This window comes from Microcaecilia unicolor, chromosome 1 (assembly GCF_901765095.1).
Source record: "Microcaecilia unicolor chromosome 1, aMicUni1.1, whole genome shotgun sequence".
In the NCBI taxonomy this organism is placed as follows: Eukaryota; Metazoa; Chordata; class Amphibia; order Gymnophiona; family Siphonopidae; genus Microcaecilia; species Microcaecilia unicolor.
Genome location: NC_044031.1, coordinates 512,782,072 through 512,802,103, shown reverse-complemented (window position 1 = coordinate 512,802,103; position 20,032 = coordinate 512,782,072). Strand labels below are relative to the sequence as shown.

General features: G+C 43.5%; 1 protein-coding gene across 2 annotated transcripts in view; it reads left to right on the top strand.

Moving 5' to 3' along the window:
- Positions 1-20,032, top strand: part of SLCO5A1 (solute carrier organic anion transporter family member 5A1) — a 123,625-nt gene that overhangs the window by 87,411 nt on the left and 16,182 nt on the right. Inside the window, exons 9-10 of one of the 2 annotated variants that reach the window (XM_030215373.1) lie at positions 3,422-3,486; positions 10,271-10,518. In XM_030215373.1, coding sequence (XP_030071233.1) covers positions 3,422-3,486; positions 10,271-10,518 — 313 coding nt within the window. Of the gene's footprint in view, positions 1-3,421; positions 3,487-10,270; positions 11,450-20,032 lie in introns of those variants that run through there. The other variant, XM_030215368.1, reaches the window with a different exon arrangement.

Below are 20,032 nucleotides of genomic sequence, written 5' to 3'. Positions count from 1 at the left end.
ACTTCCTAGGCTGATGCAAAAACTGTGGTAATCCTATTATGTATGATTCGGAGTTTAGCTGTGAAAGCCAAGATAAATCTGATCTGATTTTGCACCAGTTTCGAGCACAACTTGGAGAAGGCCCACTTAGCCAATGAAACCACCCTGGAATAGTCCTGGAAACAAAGAAACTCCACTCCTTCAAAATGCAGCTTCCTTCCGCCTTGGAGGTCCCTCTAGGCTTCAGCTGGTTTTCTTTACGAGTTCCCAAGTGGTGGGCCCTCTCTATACAGAGAGGGTCTGCTGAATGAGATAACCGGAGAGACCAGCATTCCAGAAAAGAGCTTAAATCCTTATCCGGTACCGATTCAGGGAGACCCACCAGACAGAGGTTGTTCAGTCTGGAGCAGTTCTCCAAATCTTCCATTTTGTCTTCCAGACTGAGTATCCGGTCCTCTTGCTGCGGGGAGAGGCCCTCCAGCCCTTGCACTGTGTCCTCAAGATTACTGACCCGCTGCTGCAGTGATTGTTTGTCTTTGTTTAATGAGGTAAACTGGGCTTCCATCATATCCAATTTGTCCATAACGTTTTGGAATTGCCCATTGATGCCTCAAGCATCTCACTAACCTCTGCCACCATTTCTGCTGCCCAGGCCGAGCCTGCAGGCTGCGAGGGTGTTGCTGGCGCATCCACCATTTTTGGTTCTGCCATGCGGCTTCACTGTCGTTCTGATTTTGCCGGTTTTTCTGTCATCTGGGTGACCGTTGTCCGCATGCAACCATGTTAGGCAGGAGAGAGGTAATCAGCGAACTGCTGTGTGGAGGAATGGTGATGGGGAACCCCTGTTAGGTATGCTGATCAAGCTGAATGGAGCAGGAGCCTCTCTGACCTCCATCTTCATGCTGCCATACCCAAACCAGAAGTCCCAGCTTCCCCTTTAAGAGCGGCGGACCTTGCCAGTATTTTACAGAGGCACCAGACTTCTATCTTCAGTTTGCTGGCCTTGTCAATATTTCATAGCTACACCAGTCTCCTCTCTTCAGAGTTGCAGACCTGGCCAGTATGTCACAGCTGTACCAGTCTACCCTCTTCGGAGTTACAGACCTGGCATATATTTCTCAGCTGCACCTGTCTCCTCTCTCCGGAGTTTCAGACCTTGCCAGGATTTCGCAACTGCACCAGTCTCCTCTCTTCAGAGTTGTAAATATTACCAGTATTTCATAGTTGTACCCTGTCTCCTCTCTTCAGAGTTGCAGACCTCTCCAGTATTTCACAGCTGCACCAATCTCCTCTCTGTGGAGTAGCAGGCATCTCCAGTATTTCCGGATGCACCAGTATCCTCTCTGCGGGGTAGTAGGCTTCTCAGTTATTTCTCAGCAGCAACTGTCTTCTCTCGGCAGAGTTGCAGATGTCTATGTTATTTCTCATCAACACCAGGTTTCGCTGTCTGGTCCTACGGATGTCTCTGATGTTTCACTGCTACACCAGGCACCTCTCTTTGAGTGGGAGATCTGTTTTCTTGTTCACAACTCTGGTGGTCTTATCTACAAGTAGTGGATTTATGTTTCTCTGCTTCCTGCATCTCCTGGAGTCAGTGGGGCACGACTGCTTTGTTACTCGACTGCACCTGTTTCCAGCAGGTTGCAGCTATTCTGATTTCCTTTAGCTCTCTGTGGTTCAGTTGAGTGATTTGGTCATTCGGTTTTGTCCAGTTTGGGGCATTGGTGTGCCACCATGCTCTCTCTGTTTTGTTCTCAGCAGGACTGCTGTGGCCCACACCAGTCCTGTGGGGGCTAGGTGGGCACCAGCAGCACTTCATCCCTGCAAGCCTGTGGGACCTGCTTTGTTCGACGGGGCTGACCTCCTTCATCTGAGGGATTTACTTTCATCTGGGCTCTGTAGGATTCGGCCTTTTCTCCCTAGCAGATAACTTCATCACTTCTATCTCTCTTTGGATTAGGTGCTGTGGCTCAGTTTGCTTCTAGGTGAGGGGCATGCTTGGATGTCACTTGGGCTTAGAACGTCCGAAGTTCTTCTCTGCTTAGTTCTGGGTTGTATATATCTGTTCTTAGCTGAGTCCTGGTTATCAGTGTTTTCTGCTCTGAGATGGATCTCCGCCGTTGGAGGCGATGGTCTTTCTTTCTTTCAGGATTACAGAGGGGCCCTCTTGGGCTCTTGTTTAGCTTGGTCTCCTTCCTTGAAGGTGTCAGTTTTTTTTATGTACTGGGCGGCTTGGTTGGGCTTTTGTCTACTCACTCTCTCTTGCGTGTGTTGTTCTTTGGACAGAAGGGATCCACATCTAAAGACATCTTGGCCTGCCTCCATACTTTTACTATTAAGGATTATCAATTATATGAAAAGTAAGGAAAATGGGTCAGATCAAATGGCAAGTTCCCCCATTGAAAGCTGTCACAGCTTGTCCTCTATAATGCTGCATCTTTATGCTTCAAATAAAGGGAAGAGAAGAGGGGAGACATGCTGCACATAAAGGGAAGAGGGGAGAAATGCTGTGCATGAAGGGAAGGGAAGAGGGGTGACAGACTGAACAAGAAGGGAAGAGGGGATGCAGGCTGAACATAAAGGGAAGGGAAGAGGAGAGACAGGCTGAATAGAAAGGGAAGAGGGGGAAACATAAAGGGAAGAGAAGAGGGGAGACAGGCTGCACATGAAGGGAAGGGAAGAGGGGAAACAAGATAGACTTAAGAAGGAGGCAGAGAAATGGAAGAAAGGTGAACATGAAAGATCAGTGCCAAACAGATATAGGGCAGAAGGTGAAAAAAGAAATAGCAAATGGAAAGAGGCCCTGGAAACAGAGTTAAGAGCACAGACAGAGGAAAGCAGAACCAAAGATTGGGAACAAGATGATTGGAATAATAAAATCACCACACTACAAAGGTAAGAAAATGATTTTATTTTCAGTTTAATGATTGAATTATGTCAGTGTTGAGAATTTGCATTTGTTAGCTTCATTTTGCACTGTACAGGAGGACATGCCTTTCTTTGCATGTTTTTTGCGGTTCCCTATTTTGTATCAGGTAAGAGTCATGTTCTGCATCTGCAACTGAGGTGAAGGAGTTTGCTAGCATTAGGTGTCTGTGTAGCAATCTGTAACAGTCCATCTTGTTCCATTTTCCCAGTAGCAGGTATATTGGTACTCTAATGCATTTCAGTAGCATAATTAAATGAAATTACTACTTCTGAAGGTATGGGTGGGGATGGAATGGATTTTAGTGAGGATGGGTGAGTATGGGTTAGATTCCAATAGTGTGCTTTGACCATTTTTGCATCTTAAAAAAGTGTCGCGAGATGAAAAAGGTGAAAATCACTACAATAAGCCCTGTTGGGCATAGAAATGCATAATTGTGCCTAAATATAGCATCTTAAGCTCAGATTTGGAATGGCAAAAATCAAATCCAACTAAGAAATTATCTTTTTCTTATAGGTCAGTGGAAGAAGGAGAGAGGCCTTTTGCATTAGGAATGCAGTTTGTTTTATTACGAACTCTTGGTAGGTGTTATGTAAACAGCCTTTATACACTGATTATAATATACAATATATACTGTAAATCTAATGCACAAAGAACTGGATTAGCACTTTGATTGATATGTCACATGTCTGATTTCCATTTAGTTTGACAAAAAGAACCGGGGCTCGGTGCTCTTTTACTGTTAAAAGGGGGGGGGGGGAATAAAAAGATATATTTGCTTTGGGGAATTACATTAACCTGCACTGTATAAGATTTAAGGACATATGCTCAGAACATAAGGACCAGATATCCTATATAATAAAAAGCACCTCCAACGTTCTGAAGCTGACTCCGTGTCAATGAAAGGTTGAAGGTTTCGTGCTGCCTCTAACGCTGTATCCATCTCCTGAATTGACGTCACGTACTTCCGAGTTCGTCACAAACAGCACTGACCAACCACAGGATAGCAGCACGAGGCACAACCTCAACGTCTATAGCCTTTCCTTCGAGTTCGGTCCCTCAGAGTCCTGCCCTCACAGAAAGAGGAAATGGCATCAGCAGGCGGGACTCAGAGGGAACGAAGTCGAAGGGAAGGCTACAGACGAGCAGGGCTTTCAAAGACGCTTCGACGGAGGTAAACGGGAACGAGGAGAAACGATGGGTGGCTGGAGGGGGAGCAGGGGAGAGAGGACAATCGCTGGGTGCCTGGATAGGGGGGCAGGGGAGAGAGGAGAATTGCAGGGTGACTGGAGGGGGGGGGGCAGGGGAGACAGGAGAATCGCTGGGTGACTGGAGGGGGGCAGGGGAGAGAAGAGCATCGGTGGGTGGCTGGAGGGGGGCAAGGGAAAAAGGAGAATCACTGAGTAGCTGGAGGGGGGGCAGGGGAGAGAGGAGAATCACTGGGTGGCTGGAGGGGGAGCAGGGGACAGAGGAGACTCGCTGGGTGGCTGGAGGGGGGGCAGGGGACAGAGGAGACACACTCGCACTCAGTAGTCTCACTCTCTCTCTGTCACACACACACACTCGCACATTCACTCTCTCTCTCTCACACATAGTCACTCTCACACACACTCTCTCAAACATACACACTCTGAGAAAATCCTTGCTAGTGCCCGTTTCATTTGTGTCAGAAACGGGCCTGTTTTCTAGTTTGCTAATAAGATTTATTTACAATACAGGTAATGCAATAATGTTAGAAGGCAGATTTTAGGGATTTTACACAAGGGAAATGTGCCACAAGATAAATATTGTTAGAAAGTATGAATTATTAATTAGACTGGATTAATAGTAACTCACTTTGTTTGGGGCTTAGATGAATTCTTTCTGTTGATGGCTGGAGTGGTGACGGCTGGAGTGGTGAAGGAGGTCTTTTCCTGTAGTTGGATGGATTGAGGTTCAGATGAATTCTTTCTTCTGCTGGTTAGAGTGGTGAAGGAGCTCTTTACTGGAAAAGAAGTCTGTTTGGCAGATTTGTTGAGAATGGAACCTGGCTTGTCTGAGAGAGATTCAGTGAAGGTCCAGAGAGGTGTAGATCGTCCAGCAGGTAGGGTCCAGAGAGGAGAAGAGAGAAGCAGAGAGAGGGGGCGGACTATGTTCCAGGTTTTATAATTTCTTGTTGGGCCAATAGGCTGGGGTCAGGTGTGGCGTATTGATCTAATGAAAGGGATAGCTGAAAACTAATCCTATCTAGTTTTGAGATTGAGCATGGTGGTTGGTCACATGTTTAGATGACATCATAAGAGTTCCTGGCTGGCTATCTGCTGTATTACACACCCATGCTTGATAGGATTAAAAGAGTCATTGTCTGAGAGTAGATGGGCTTTCTTTTGTCAGATTAGTTGGGTCATGGTCTGGGAGTTTCAGGTATATGGCTGTCTTTTGTTATCTGATGTTCAATAAACTTCTAGGGTTCACCCTTTTGGTGAACCCTAGACGTTTATCGAATCTCTGGATTCTCAATATTAGACTTGTTTCTTGCATTCATAATCTTATACAAGCGAACATCAGCCCACTATATTGCAAGACTCCTGAAGCAGGCGCTACGGTGCCAAAACACAGCAGCTGTGTCGAGTCATTTTAATAAAGATTTTGGACTATATATACGTCTCCCTTGCTGTTTGGAAAGAGCCAGCTCGCCCTACTTCTCCTTTTTTGCTTGATTGACTTATGCAGGGGTCCAGTGCACCTCCACCTTGTGGTGGGTACTTCCTTGCCTAGGAACTCACTCCTGCCTGAAGACCTGTCGGACCCCCGAATCCCCCTGGACCACAAATGCTGTTTAACAGGTAGCCCCTGGGGGGGACTTGTACAGGGGAGGGGGGATTCAGACTGTACTGGGAGGGACCCAGTTTTGGAGGCCATATCTTGTTAAAGATGTAAGAAGACTTAAAGCGGTCCAGAGGAAGGCGACAAAAATGATATGGGGATTGTGCCAAAAGACATATGAGAAGAGACTGGAAGACCTGAATATGTGTACCCTAGAGGAGAGGAGGGACAGGGAAGATATGATGCAGACGTTTAAATACTTGAAAGATATTAATATAGAAACAAATATTTTCCAGAGAAGAGAAAATGGTAGAACTAGAGGACTTGAATTGAGTTTGTGGGGTGGTAGACTTAAAGAGGCATATTTTCAAAGCACTTTGGGAGGCTAAGTTCCATAGGTTTCTATGGAACTTTGGGAGGCTAAGTGCTTTGAAAATATGCCTCTTAGGAGTAATGTCACAAAATACTTTTTCATGGAGAGGGTGATTGATGTCTGGAATGCACTCCCAAGGGAAGTGTGGAGAAAAGAACTGTGGCGGAATTTGAAGTAGTGTGGGATGAACACAGATGATCTCTAATTAGAAAATGAATGGTGTAAAAAACAAAACTTAAAGAGTTGCATATGTGTTTGCATGACAAGTGGTGCTTAGATGGCTAAGGCTGGAGCTAGGCTGGCTTGTATGGTCTGAGTCCCGCATGTAGCAATCCGGTTTAGGATGGGCTGTAGAGAGCATCGACAGAAACCCCAGTAATTTGGACAATGCCAGGCAGACTTTTATGGTCTGGGTCCCGCAAATGACAAGATGGGTTCATATAGGCTGGAGTGGGCTTTGACGGCAACTCCAGTAGTTAGAACATAAGGACAGAGCCGGGCGGATTACTATGGTCTATGTCCCAGAAACAGCAAAGAAAAACCATGATCAAGTATATAATATCACGTTCATTGTTGATTTAATCTTGAATTGAGAATGAATGTGATTGTTGGGCAGAATGGATGAACTATTTAGGTCTTTATTTGTCGTCACTTACTACGTTGCTATGTTACCCTCTCCTTCCGGCCCGGGAGCATTGGACCATGGCTTTACGGCCCCATAGGCCTGGGCCACAGGAATAACACTGCTTGCGAGGTGGTTCATTAACAGCGTTATTCTTGCATGGCAGGATTCAGCAACCTACGGTACCGGAATACCAAAGGTTGCTGAATCCCATGGGGCATCAAGGTGCGGTAAAGGGTGATCTTCTACTGCACCTTGATAAATTGCCCCTTAAATAAAATTCTACAAAAATGCTATACATTTTTGTATTCATTTTGTTCATTTAAATGTTTACTTAATTTTTCTCTAATTCCCTGTAATTTTTGTTTAGTAGTGCTTTCTGAATTAAATCAATTTCCTGATTTGAGAAGTAAAATGGATAAATGGTAGGCATAGGTTGTGCCTATCACAAGTGTGATATGAGTTCTCCAGTATAAATACTACTGATAAATTCATATCATAACCTATTTTTGTTAAAAAAATATTCTTATTTCTGTTTTCCTTAAACTTGAAGAATTAAATATGTGTGTTATCAGAATTTAAACTCTAGCATGTCAGGTCATTTTGAATAACAAATTTGTAAATGTTAAGGTGCTTCTTTTAGAAGCACTCTTTGTATTTTAGATGTCCACAAACCACCATTTACAAGGCAACATGTTAAAAGGGCCGGCATCATAAGAACATAGGAATAGCCATACTGGGTCAGACCAGTGGTCCATCTAGCCCAGTAGCCTATTTCCAACAGTATGTTGTAGAAACCCAAATAGTAGCAACATTCCATGGTACTAATCCCAGGACATGCTGTGGCTTACCCATGTCTGTCCAAATCTTTTTTTAAACCCAGTCATGCTAACCGCTGTTATCACATCCTCTGGAAATGTGCTCCAAAGCTTGATTTCGTTGGTGATTTCTGTCAGATCATGTTTGTAAGGAATGTATATTGTGACATTGTCTGCATAGATGAAAGGGTTAAGGCCTTGATTGGATAAGGACTTGGCTAGTGGGGTCATCATTAGGTTGAAAAGGATCGGTGATAGTGGTGATCCTTGAGGTACTCCGCAGTCTGCTTTCCATGGTGATGATATATTAGAAATTGATTTCACCCTTCAACCCTCTCCCTCAACCAACCAACCCAGACCTCCTTCTCCTCCTTTCCTGATATCTCCGAGGAGGAAACCGCCCGCCTTCTTTCCTCCTCAAAATGCACCACTTGTTCCTCTGATCCCATCCCCACCAACTTACTTAACACCATCTCTCCTACTATCACCCCCTCCATCTGTCATATCCTCAACCTCTCTCTCTCCACTGCAACTGTCCCCGACACCTTCAAGCATGCTGTAGTCACGCCACTCCTCAAAAAACCATCACTAGACCCTACCTGTCCCTCCAACTACCGCCCCATCTCCCTCCTACCCTTCCTCTCCAAGACACTTGAGCGCGCAGTCCACAGCCGCTGCCTTGATTTTCTCTCCTCTCATGCCATCCTTGATCCGCTTCAATCCGGTTTTCGCCCTCTTCACTCGACAGAAACAGCACTTTCTAAAGTCTGTAATGACCTGTTCCTTGCCAAATCCAGAGGCCACTACTCCATCCTCATCCTCCTGGATCTATCCGCCGCTTTTGACACTGTCAATCATGACTTACTTCTTGCCACACTGTCCTCATTTGGGTTCCAGGGCTCTGTCCTCTCCTGGTTCTCCTCCTATCTCTCCCACCGCACCTTCAAAGTTCACTCTCATGGATCTTCCTCCACCCCCATCCCCTTATCTGTTGGTGTTCCCCAGGGATCGGTCCTTGGACCCCTTCTCTTCTCAATCTACACCTCTTCCCTGGGCTCCCTGATCTCATCTCATGGTTTCCAGTATCATCTCTATGCTGATGACACCCAACTGTATCTCTCCACACCAGACATCACCGCGGAGACCCAGGCAAAGGTATCGGCCTGCTTATCCGACATTGCTGCCTGGATGTCCAACCGCCACCTGAAACTGAACATGTCCAAGACCGAGCTTATCGTCTTTCCACCAAAACCCACTTCTCCTCTTCCTCCACTTTCTATCTCAGTTGATAACACCCTCATCCTCCCCGTCTCATCTGCCCGCAACCTCGGAGTCATCTTTGACTCCTCTCTCTCCTTCTCTGCGCATATCCAGCAGATAGCCAAGACCTGTCGCTTCTTCCTCTTTAACATCAGCAAAATTCGCCCTTTCCTCTCTGAACACACCACCCGAACTCTCGTCCACGCTCTCATTACCTCTCGCCTGGACTACTGCAACTTACTCCTCACCGGCCTCCCACTTAGCCATCTATCCCCCCTTCAGTCTGTTCAGAACTCTGCTGCACGTCTCATATTCCGCCAGAACCGATATACTCATATCACCCCTCTCCTCAGGTCACTTCACTGGCTTCCGATCAGATACCGCATTCAATTCAAGCTTCTCCTTCTTACCTACAAATGCACTCAGTCTGCTGCCCCTCACTACCTCTCTACCCTCATCTCCCCTTACGTTCCCGCCCGTAACCTCCGTTCACAGGATAAATCCCTCCTCTCAGTACCCTTCTCCACCACCGCCAACTCCAGGCTCCGCTCATTCTGCCTCGCCTCACCCTATGCTTGGAACAACCTTCCTGAACCTTTACGCCAAGCCCCCTCCCTGCCCGTCTTCAAGTCTTTGCTTAAAGCACACCTCTTCAATGCTGCGTTCGGCACCTAACCCTTACCGTTCAGTGAATCCAAACTGCCCCAATTTGACTGCCCCTATCGGACCGACCGTTCACTTGTCTATTAGATTGTAAGCTCTTTGAGCAGGGACTGTCTCTCTTTGTTAAATTGTACAGCGCTGCGTAACCCTAGTAGCGCTCTAGAAATGTTAAGTAGTAGTAGTAGTATGTTCTAGTGGTTAGGAAACCCTTGATCCAACTAAGTATATTTCCACCAATCCCGAAGTAATCTAGGAGTCTTAGTAGTATATTATGGTTTACCATGTCGAATGCACTAGACATGCCAAATTGGAGGAGAAGTATACTTTTACCTGTTGCTATTTCCTGCTTGAATTTGGCTAGGAGAGTAATTAGTACTGTTTCAGTGTTATGGAGGTGGCGAAATCCTGATTGTGATTCATGTAATATTGAGAATTTATTTATGTAATCAGTAAGTTGTTTGGTTACCATGCTTTTTGTAACCATTTTCCTCAATAAGAGCGGTGGCCAGAGGCTGCCCATTTCGAAAGCTGCCAACTCACTTCACACCAAAAAAGATGACAAATTTGACTTTTTAGTTTATTCTATTGTAGATTTTCTCCATTGTGGTGGCATGTTTACTGCATTTGGCTTTGTATTATTATTATCAAAGAAGATTACGGTAAAATATTATTTGTACACCTCTGATTAATGTTACAGCCTAAAATATTTGCTGGTAGTTTAAAATGAATATAAAATAAGGAAAATATACTGTGCAAAATTAGATTTATGTTTTAGTGCTCTGGAATATGAGTAACCAGTCATCTTTTGTTTTGTTTCTTTGCAGCTTACATCCCTACTCCCATTTATTTTGGGGCTGTAATTGACACCACTTGCATGCTTTGGCAACAGGACTGTGGTGTGCAAGGATCTTGCTGGGAATATGATGTGACTTCATTTCGCTTTGTCTATTTTGGCTTGGCAGCAGCTCTTAAATCTATAGGGTTTATTTTTATTTTCCTGGCTTGGTACTCCATAAAATACAAAGAAGAGCAGCAGGAGAGGAGAAGATGGAGGGCATCACCTATAAGTACAGTAAGTGAAATGGTTAGCAATGCAACAGCTCAGCCAAACTGTGCACGGACTAGATCGTGTCCAGCCTTCAGTGCTAGAGAAGTGCAAAGTGAAGAAGGAATCCACAACAGACTTACCCTGAGTCCTTCTCAAAAGCAATAACTTCCTCGGTTCAAGACGCAGTAGAATAAATTCCTAGTAAGGTGTAGTTCTGTGAGGTCAAAATACAAGAATGTAGTTTGGTCAGTTGAATTGAATATGGCGCCTTGTGAAACATCTGTGCCTTTTTTTTATACCCTAGACACAAGACATTCTAGCCAACAAAACATAATGTAAGTAGCCATAGCATGCTTGAGGGCTGGATTCCTCAAAATAATCTAAGTTCTTTCTTTCTTTCTTCATGAAACAAAGTTTTTACAATATTTGTAATTTGTTTCCATTAATATCCATGCATTGAGTGAAGTTGTGAGGTATTCTAAACTTTAAAATTCTGTGCATATCAGTGACATTCTAGACAAGATACATGGATTAAACATGTCACCACTTTTATTTGTGATCAAAGTTTTTGCAATGAGAACTGTAACTGTGAGAACGTGTATGAAGCACAGTTGAACTTACCTATCCTATGCAACTTAACGTTGTACAGTTATACCTGTAGCATGTTAGTTTACTTTCAAAAGTTTTTATTCACCTGAATGTAGAAAGGGACAGCTTGGAGACACAAATGTAAGATCAGGTGTATCATATCTTTAAAGTAGTATTTGTAACATGGCAAAAAGCCATACATAGATGTCTTTTATTTTATTTTTATTTATTTATTTATTAGGATTTAGTTATCATCTTTTTGAACAAATTCTCACAAAGCGGTACACAGCAAGAACAAGTTGATCATAGGCAATATACAATTATAGCAGTAGAAATATTCAAATAACAATACATAATATGGCATAGTATGCTACTTACTATGTCAACACAATTTGCTATAAAACATCTTAATAGAGTAACAGGAGTTAGAAACTAAGGGGACTAATTTAAAGAAAGTTGTACGTAAAGTCAGAAAGGTGCATGAATATAATCTCAGCTAGGGTAAGAGTGAATAAGCAAGTCCTCTCCACTGTATGTACATACTGGTGTTTTAGTCCTTGCGTGTGAGACTAACAAGTTAGTTGCTTCTTCCATTACAGGCTTGGGAGAAGAGCCAAGCTATCACCTGCTTCCTGAAGTAGCGATAGTCTTGCATTGAGCGAAGTCTTTCAGAGAGTGTGGGGGCTACTCTAGAGAAGGCTCCTTTGTAAAGGGTATGGTTAGGGATACTCCTAAACACATCCAAAAGAATGTTAAAAAAATTCTGATTGGTTGTTTAGACATGATACAATACAGTATGTTTCCCAGTTTTACCAAATAGTTAAGCAAGCTACTGAAATAGAAATCCAGTTGAGCAAATATGAGCAGTATTTGACTTACAGAAACTTTAAAGCTATATATAATCATAGAGATATAAATCTGATTAATTCTGATAGTTATAATTTTAAATGTCATATTGTTATCTACAAACAGTGATTACACCACTATGAATTCTGCTTCATAATCAGTGATGATTACTGGAGCCCTGTTCAAAAAGTAGTGATTGTAAAATGAAACTCAAACTCCTATCTGGATAACCATCCAGCTAAAGTTAAGACAGCTTTTTTGAGGGCCTAATCATCCATACAGTGGTCTGAATATTGCCACTGTCTGGATAACTCGCTGCTTTGTCCATACACTACCATGGGATTGGCCAGATAACGCTGAGGGTATTCTTTAAGGATATTCATCGGCACTGGTGGCCATCTCTAATGTCTATGTAATGGTGGCCACTATATAGATCTTTGAATATTGGGCCCAAAGTATTTATAAGTTATACAGAAAAATTCCTCTTTTATGTATTATTGTAACTAGTGAAGCAGATAAGCTGATTCAGATGTTTAGTTACTGAATTTAATATGGTTGCAGCTTACAACTGCTACAACCTACTGTACTGCTTTGTTTTTCCTAATTACCTCTATCTAGATAGTGGCAGTTGAGCCTGATCTGCTCAGATATTCAGTGCCACTCACTGTCCAGGTAGTAACATTCTCCCCAGTATTCAGCTGGTAGCGAGCAGTGCTGTTAATATCCTCTGGCGACATTGATCTCGGATATTCAATGCCGGGCCATATCCAGTCACTGTTAGTGAATATCTTGTTTGTTTTTTTAAGTCAGCTAGCGCATACCCAGTTAACTCGATACCCAGAGCTAACCAGCCATGCGTTAGTGCATAAAGATAGGACAGCTATTTATGTGGTCCTGTTTATTCACTAGCCAGTTAGCTCTGAATATCGGGAGTTAACCGGACTCTGCCCCCGAAATGTCCCCGACATAGCAGGCTTGCACTTCAGCACTAACTGGTCATTTTCAACTAAGATAACGTGTTAAGAGCCGCTGAAAATGACCAAATAGCCGCCGATAAGCGAGTTAATCAGTTGGCAGCCGTTCCCGGCCGGTTAACTCACTTTGAATATCGGTTGGACTGAATATCCATGATTTATTTAAACCCATACATAGCCCGTGTAAAAAAAAAAAAAAAAAGCTGATTGCAGAGTTTAAATATTGACCCATTTTCTTGTTTTCACAACTGTTTCAGATATCCATTTTATATAGGCAGTAGTCTTGTTATGGATATTGGGTATCTCCAAAGACCTGAGGAGTAACAAAATGCTATGATATGTACAACAAACATTTTCTGTAATGCTGTATTGCTTAATTGAAAGACTACATTGGCATAAAATTTAGGGTCTCTGTTTTAAACAGATTTTTCCTGCTAAATCTATTAACCTTGTAACAAAAGCTATGTTGTTGGACTTGACAGTATGATCATACAAATTACAGTGTATTAAATTAACTTCCTTTAAAAAAATGGCATTTGTGATTATTTTTCCCTGTTTGTGAGGCTACCTGAACCAAATATAGACCCTTAGTTTAGAAGCCCTATTTGCAATTTATACATGTTAATACCAACATTTTAGAAATCCCAGTTTTAGAAAGCTGGGGTTTTACTTGTAAACCTGAACTATGTGCATATGGGAAGGGAATGTGGTTTCAGCCAGACTAGGGCAGGACCAAAAAAATAACACATCTATTACCTATTTCAGAAGGGGACTATACATCTATGATCACTAAGGTCCGTGTCATGATTTACAGCTACTCCTGGTTATGCATAGGTTTTGTAAAAGTGCTCTTTTTGGGCCGTACTCTACGCTTTTTTTTTTTTGGGGGGGGGGGGGGGGTAAATCCTTAACATCCAATGTATTTTCCTACTCAGAATGGATAATGCAATATGATTGCGTCTTTGTCAGTGGCATACCTAAACTGTTTTTTTTGGGTGGGCCTTCCAAACCACCCATCCCCTCCTTTGTCCTACATCTCTTTCTCTCTCCTCCACCCCCGGATTCGGTAATTGCCCCCGCCTGCGACTCAGCATCTCCCCTTCCATGGTGTACCTTGCCACGTTTACGTGCGGCAGCATCAAACCTCCTTGGTAGCAATGCACATCCACTGCCTGCACTGGTCTCTTCAGGCTTCCCTATGCCACATCATGTCAGAGGAAACAGGAAGTGATGTCAGTGAGGGTGAGACGTGGCAGAGGGAAGCCTGCAGAGACCAGCGCAGGCAGTGGATGTGCGGTGCTGCTGCCGCTCACGAACATAGTGAGGTAGATAGGGAAGGAGTTGCCGAGCCACCTGAAAGGAAGAGAGGGAGGCCAGATGGCCACCCCAGGAGTGTGTTGTGGGGCCAGAAAAGGTGGGCATGAGCCAAAACTGGGTGGGCCTGTGCCCACCCAGGCCCACCCGTAACTATGCCACTGGCCTTTGTATTTAATTGGGAGCAGTTAGATGAGTAGGTTTCTAAAATAACAGATATACACATCTAACTTGCACATCTAGGTTCTGAAATACCAGGTTATACCTTGGATAAGTATATTGATGTTTTAGATGTTGACATATGTAAAATGGTTGCATCCCCCATACATAGCCAGTATGCACATCTGCATTCATGCATATATTTTAGAAAATACTTTCGGTCGGCAGATCTTTTTCTAAAATACTACCCAAATTATTACCGGACATCTCATTTCCAATTTCTACATTTTATCTAAACTGGAGTTGCATGTCCCTCATAAGGTATTATACAGATAGTACACTTTAGAGGGTAGTTACTAAGCTGTGGTAAAATAACACATTTTACTGCAGTGGTATTTTCCACAAGAGTCACTAACTTGTGGTATCACGTAGAGGAAGAAAAATCTAACCCTATGTAATCCAACAAAAAGAGAACCTCTGGCAACTACTGGATCCATCTTGTTAACTCTACCTAGGAGGCCTATTGCACTACCCTTGTATCTCAGTATCACAAAATAGTGACTTCCATGGTAAATATAAATTTGTCCTGCTGTGGCCAGGAATATTGTCTGTTTCTGGCTGAGTAACAGAAGAAGCAGGCCTTAAATCAGGCCCACTATCTTTAAAAGGGCTAGTACTCTACAAATAATTCTGGCCTCCTTCCAATCCCCCCAGCAAACCCCCTTCTACCTATACAGATTCCGCTCAGGTAGCCCCTCTTCTGATCCAGAAACCCACCCAATCCAGAACACCTAAGGCCTATTCCCATCCATTGTCTATGGCTCTATAAATGTTTTAATTTGAATAGTATTTTGTGTGGTACTTGGTTTTGTGTATTTTGAGTAAGTGAAGAGGAGTTATTTTTGATATTGTGAATGTCGCCATCTTCTCTGTCTTGTAAAAGGTGGAATATAAATAAATAAACAATACCAAGTTGCTGACTTGACCCCTAGTGGTAGTACTGCTAGGAGTTGACCATTGTTATTTTGAAGCCAGTAGCCTATGGGTTAATAGCAATGAAATCACTCTAAGCCCCCTCCGCTACACATGTGGGGGGCCTGTTTTAGGGGCTGAGGGGCCAAACTCAGTGGGGGGAGGTGAGGTTTATGAATCATAGGAAGGGGCAGGATCGTTTGTAGATCACTTGCCCCATTAAAACGCCCCCAGGAACATCAAGCCACACCTTAGCAGCCTGATCATCCTAAAGAGGAAAGACAAATGCCAATTTAAAGCTGGCATTATCTTTCTATGAATAATGCAGCTGCAGAAGTGAAATGCAAGCTATGTTGTTTAGTTTGCATAATAATGAGGTGCTTTGCATACAGTCGTATGCTTTGCATCTTCTCCTATTTAGCTCATGTGGCACTAGTATACATGTATTAAGAGCAGTATTGTATGATTTTGCCTTTTAATGCGCATTTGGCCAAAATTGTTTGTTATTCCCTTAACACGCATAACTACCCCTCTTAATTTATGTTTAATGTGCACTAAGCAAAGCTCTTAATATTTTTCTATTGGCATGTAATTTATTTACATAAATATTAAGGGCCGTGTTCAGCAATAATCCTACTAAATATTGTAGAAAACCTTATTTGTCCTCTGAATAATTTACATATTCATAACCATACAGATTTCAAACAAGTCCCCAGAGTAATATGTGGGAAAAATGTAATTTGGGGGTTTAGATTTCTGTGTGAAATGGGCATCCTACCAGAGCTGGTGTTAAACGTGGCTAGGGCCGAGGGCAGAAATTTGGGAGGGGACACCAAAGTTTACTACTAGGCTGCACTTTCTTCAGCTTATAGCAGGTCTGGGTCTTTTTCTGGTCAGTTGCCCTAGTTTTACCCCCCTAACACCAATCTTGGCAGCTATTTTTATATTTTGCACAGGGTAGGAATACATCTCTTCTATTTCTCTGCTGTTGAGTGAGTAATATGCACTTCTACCAGCTTTGCTCCCACCAGGGGCCTTGCCTGAAGGAACTTCTCCCAGAGAAGGGGGGAGAAGGCCGAGGTGCACTGCTAAGGGCAGAGGGGAGTGGGAGGTGGGACCCGGAGCCCGGAGTGTACACCTTCCCAAAAGAGGCACAGGGCCAACAGCCCGAGATAAATTCAGCTGTTTCTCTCCCAAGGAGGTTTCTTTTTGTTTATTTTACTACACCACTATGCAAGATCCCTAAAGAGAACCTGTAAACCTAACTAAAACCAAGGGGTCAAAACTGGCACACCCACCAAAAACATGGAGCAGGGTTGCACAGCAACTACCTCTGCTGGGAGACTGAGAAATACTGAGCAGGTCAGGGTTGCACAGTCCCTTATACAGGAGCGCTGTTCAATAATTCTCAGTCTCTGCTGGTAGGAGTGCATATTACCCACTCATAGGGAATGGTCTGGAGAGACTCAAGGAAAGCAAATTAGCAGGTAAGACTTTATTTCTCCTTTTTTTTTTTTGTCTACTGTTCCAAGTTCTGAGAATAAACATGTTTGTTCGTTCTGCCTGTGTGGACTGATAAAGAATTATGGTGGTTCGTGAGTTGGGTCTGTGAGTGCTTTCCGGGAATTGTGGGACCACTGGGAGTGTGGCTCCAGTAACCTAGAAATCACTGGGGATAATTGGAGAGCAGGAGACTCACCCAGAGGCGGTCGTGGGAGGAGGGTGCTAGTGTAGAGCATGAGCAGCAGGTGCAGGCTGACCTGAGCTGTCCTGGGGATATACCCTCTAAGTGGCCGTAGAGTAACCCCAGGTGGGTGGTTAGGTGTTTTGTGACACCTTCCCTCCTCCTGTGGGTTCAATATTTGATCCCCTCATCCTTCATCCCCATGGTCTGGCATCTCTCTTTCCCTTCCCTCTCCCTCCTGCAAGCCCAGCACCTCTCTCTCCCCTCGAGCTCTCCTTCTCCTCCAGCATCTAGCACCTTTTTCCCATGGGTCAAGCACCTTTCTCCCTTCCTGCCAGTCCCCCTTTTCCCCATGGGTGAAGCACTTACCGCCCTTTCTTCCATCCCCCCTTCTCCTTACATATCAAGCACACCTCTCCCTTCCCTGCAGCACCTCTCCTCCCAGAAAGTCCAGCATACCTCTCCCTTTCCTGCAGGACCACTTCTCCCAGAAAGTCCAGCACACCTTTTCCCTCCCACATGTCCAGGATCACTGTCACTCTTTCTTCCCCCTCTGCCATTGCAGTGCTTCCAGCTTACATTTTCAGGTCATCAGTGATTCACACAGGCACTCTGGGGCCTTCCCTCTGCCACATCCGGCCTCCACATAAACAGGAAATTGCATCAGAGAGGGCTGGACGCAGCAGCGGGAAGGCCCTGAAGTGCCTGTGTAAATCCTGGATTGCCTGAAAATTCAAGCTGCGAGCATTGCAACGGTGGTGGGAAGAAGAAGGAAGTGAGCTTGGACCTGTGAGAGGGAAGGCGGCAAATGATGCAGATCTCTGAGTGAGCCTTGAACAATGGTGGGTGGGCCCACCTTTGGCTATGCCCCTGTGTTCTATACAATACAGATGGCCAAATTTCAGTGAGGATATCCTGTTTCCTGATAAAGGGAATGGAATGACTTCCCTATGAGGAAAGGCTGAGAAGGTTAGGGCTCTTCAGCTTGGAGAAAAAGCGGCTGAGGAGTGATATGATAGAAGTCTACAAGATAATGAGCGGAATAGAGTGGACAGATGTGAAGCGTTTATTTACACTTTCAAACAACAACAAAACCAGGGGACACAAGATGAAGCTAGAATATGATAGATTTAAAACAGATAGGAGAAAGTTTTTCTTTACTCAGCGTGTAGTTAGACTCTGGAACTCGTTGCCGGAAAATGTAGTGACAGCAGCTGGCCTTACGGAATTTAAAGGGGGGTTTGGACAGATTCCTGAGGGAAAAGTCCATTGAACATTATTAAGAATTAAGGGGGTTTTTTTTGGAGGGGGGGGGGGGTTGCCAGGTTCTTGAAGCCTGGATTGGCCACTGTCAGAGACAGGATGCTGGGCTTGATGGACCCTTGATCTTTTCCCGGTATGACGGTGCTTATGTACTTAGTCTTCATTGGACCAAACGTGCTCTCTTTGTGCCATCACAGTCCAGCTGGATAGGCAGTGTCTTAAAAGGTGGAGGATAAAGGATTTTTAAAATTTTTTTTACATTTATATCACATATTATCTCAAGCAAAGTTGGGTTTGATGTGGCTTACATTTGAATATACAGTGAGAAAGAATAATAGAATTCAGTTATATCATGGGAGCAAATAGATGGATATATATGAAACATTTAACAGAGTTGAGATTAGCATATATACCCAACTGGGCATTTAAAAGTCTGTCCTTTAATGATGCTTATGTTCAGAATTCATAGCCAAAAATATAGACAGTTATTCAAATATTATCAAATGCACACACCAGAACAGACATCCATATACATACATTGCAAAAGTAAATAACAACTTGTACAGAGTACATCCAAAACTTAATTTTTATTTTCTCATTTCTATCTTAGAAAATTCTTTTCAGCAGGTGTACAGATCAGTAAGATTCAAAGCAGTCCAAAACAAGTAAAGTCAGAAAGAACACAGTTTATACCTAATTGTTCCACCACCGTTATGATTCACCTTTGGGTTTAAAAAGCAAAACCATGTTCATGTAAGGACTGCATAAACAAATTAAAACAAAGTTTAAAGCAAATGCCCTTAATATGTAATACTTGATAGCAATAATGAAACAGTGATGGAATATTCACATTGCAAGCAGCCTGAGCCAACAGATTTATTTACCACTGAACATAATTAACTTTGTATGAACTTGGTGGCTAATAGTGTGCTGAACTGGATAATGTTGGCACATTTAGACTGGCTCTGGACTTCTGCATGAAGGTAGCTCTGCCCTCATTATTAAATTTCTGTATTTTAAATGGTAGTAATAAAAACATATCAAGGGCATTTTTATAATATACCACTGCAATCCACAAAACAAAAAGTGCAAGTTCCCACATGCCATCTTTTTCTTTTGATTTAGGAATAGGGAAAAAAAAAGATTTTAAATGCTCTCAGGTTTCAACCTAATTCATGTTTGATGTAGGATATAATTGTCATACATAAGTACATAAATACATAGAAAATCTAAATGATGAGCACCTGATTCTCATAACATGATGTCTGTTTTAGTGGCCCTTTACTAGGAAAAACAATCTCTGCATGAATATAACACGTGCTAGGGTGTGCCCCTATAATCAACCCCTCCAAATGACACGATTATGATTTATAATAAACTAGTAAAAAAGGCCCGTTTCTGACACAAATGAAATGGGCGCTAGCAAGGTTTTCCTCGGAGTGTGTATGTTTGAGAGAGTGTATGTGAGAGTGACTGTGTGTGTGTGTGAGAGAGAGTGAATGTGCGAGTGTGTGTGTGTGAGAGAGAGTGTGTGTGTGTGTGAGAATGAGAGTGTGTGCAAGTGCGTATGTGAGAGTGAGAGAGAGTGTGTTTCACACAGATACAGTGTGTGCAAGAGAGAGAGAGAGTGTGTGTGAGACACAGACTCTGTGAGACTGAGTGTATGAGACCGAGAGAGTGTGTATGTGACCGAGATACCTGTGCCCCCCCCCCCCCCCCCTCTCTCTGGTGTCTGAGC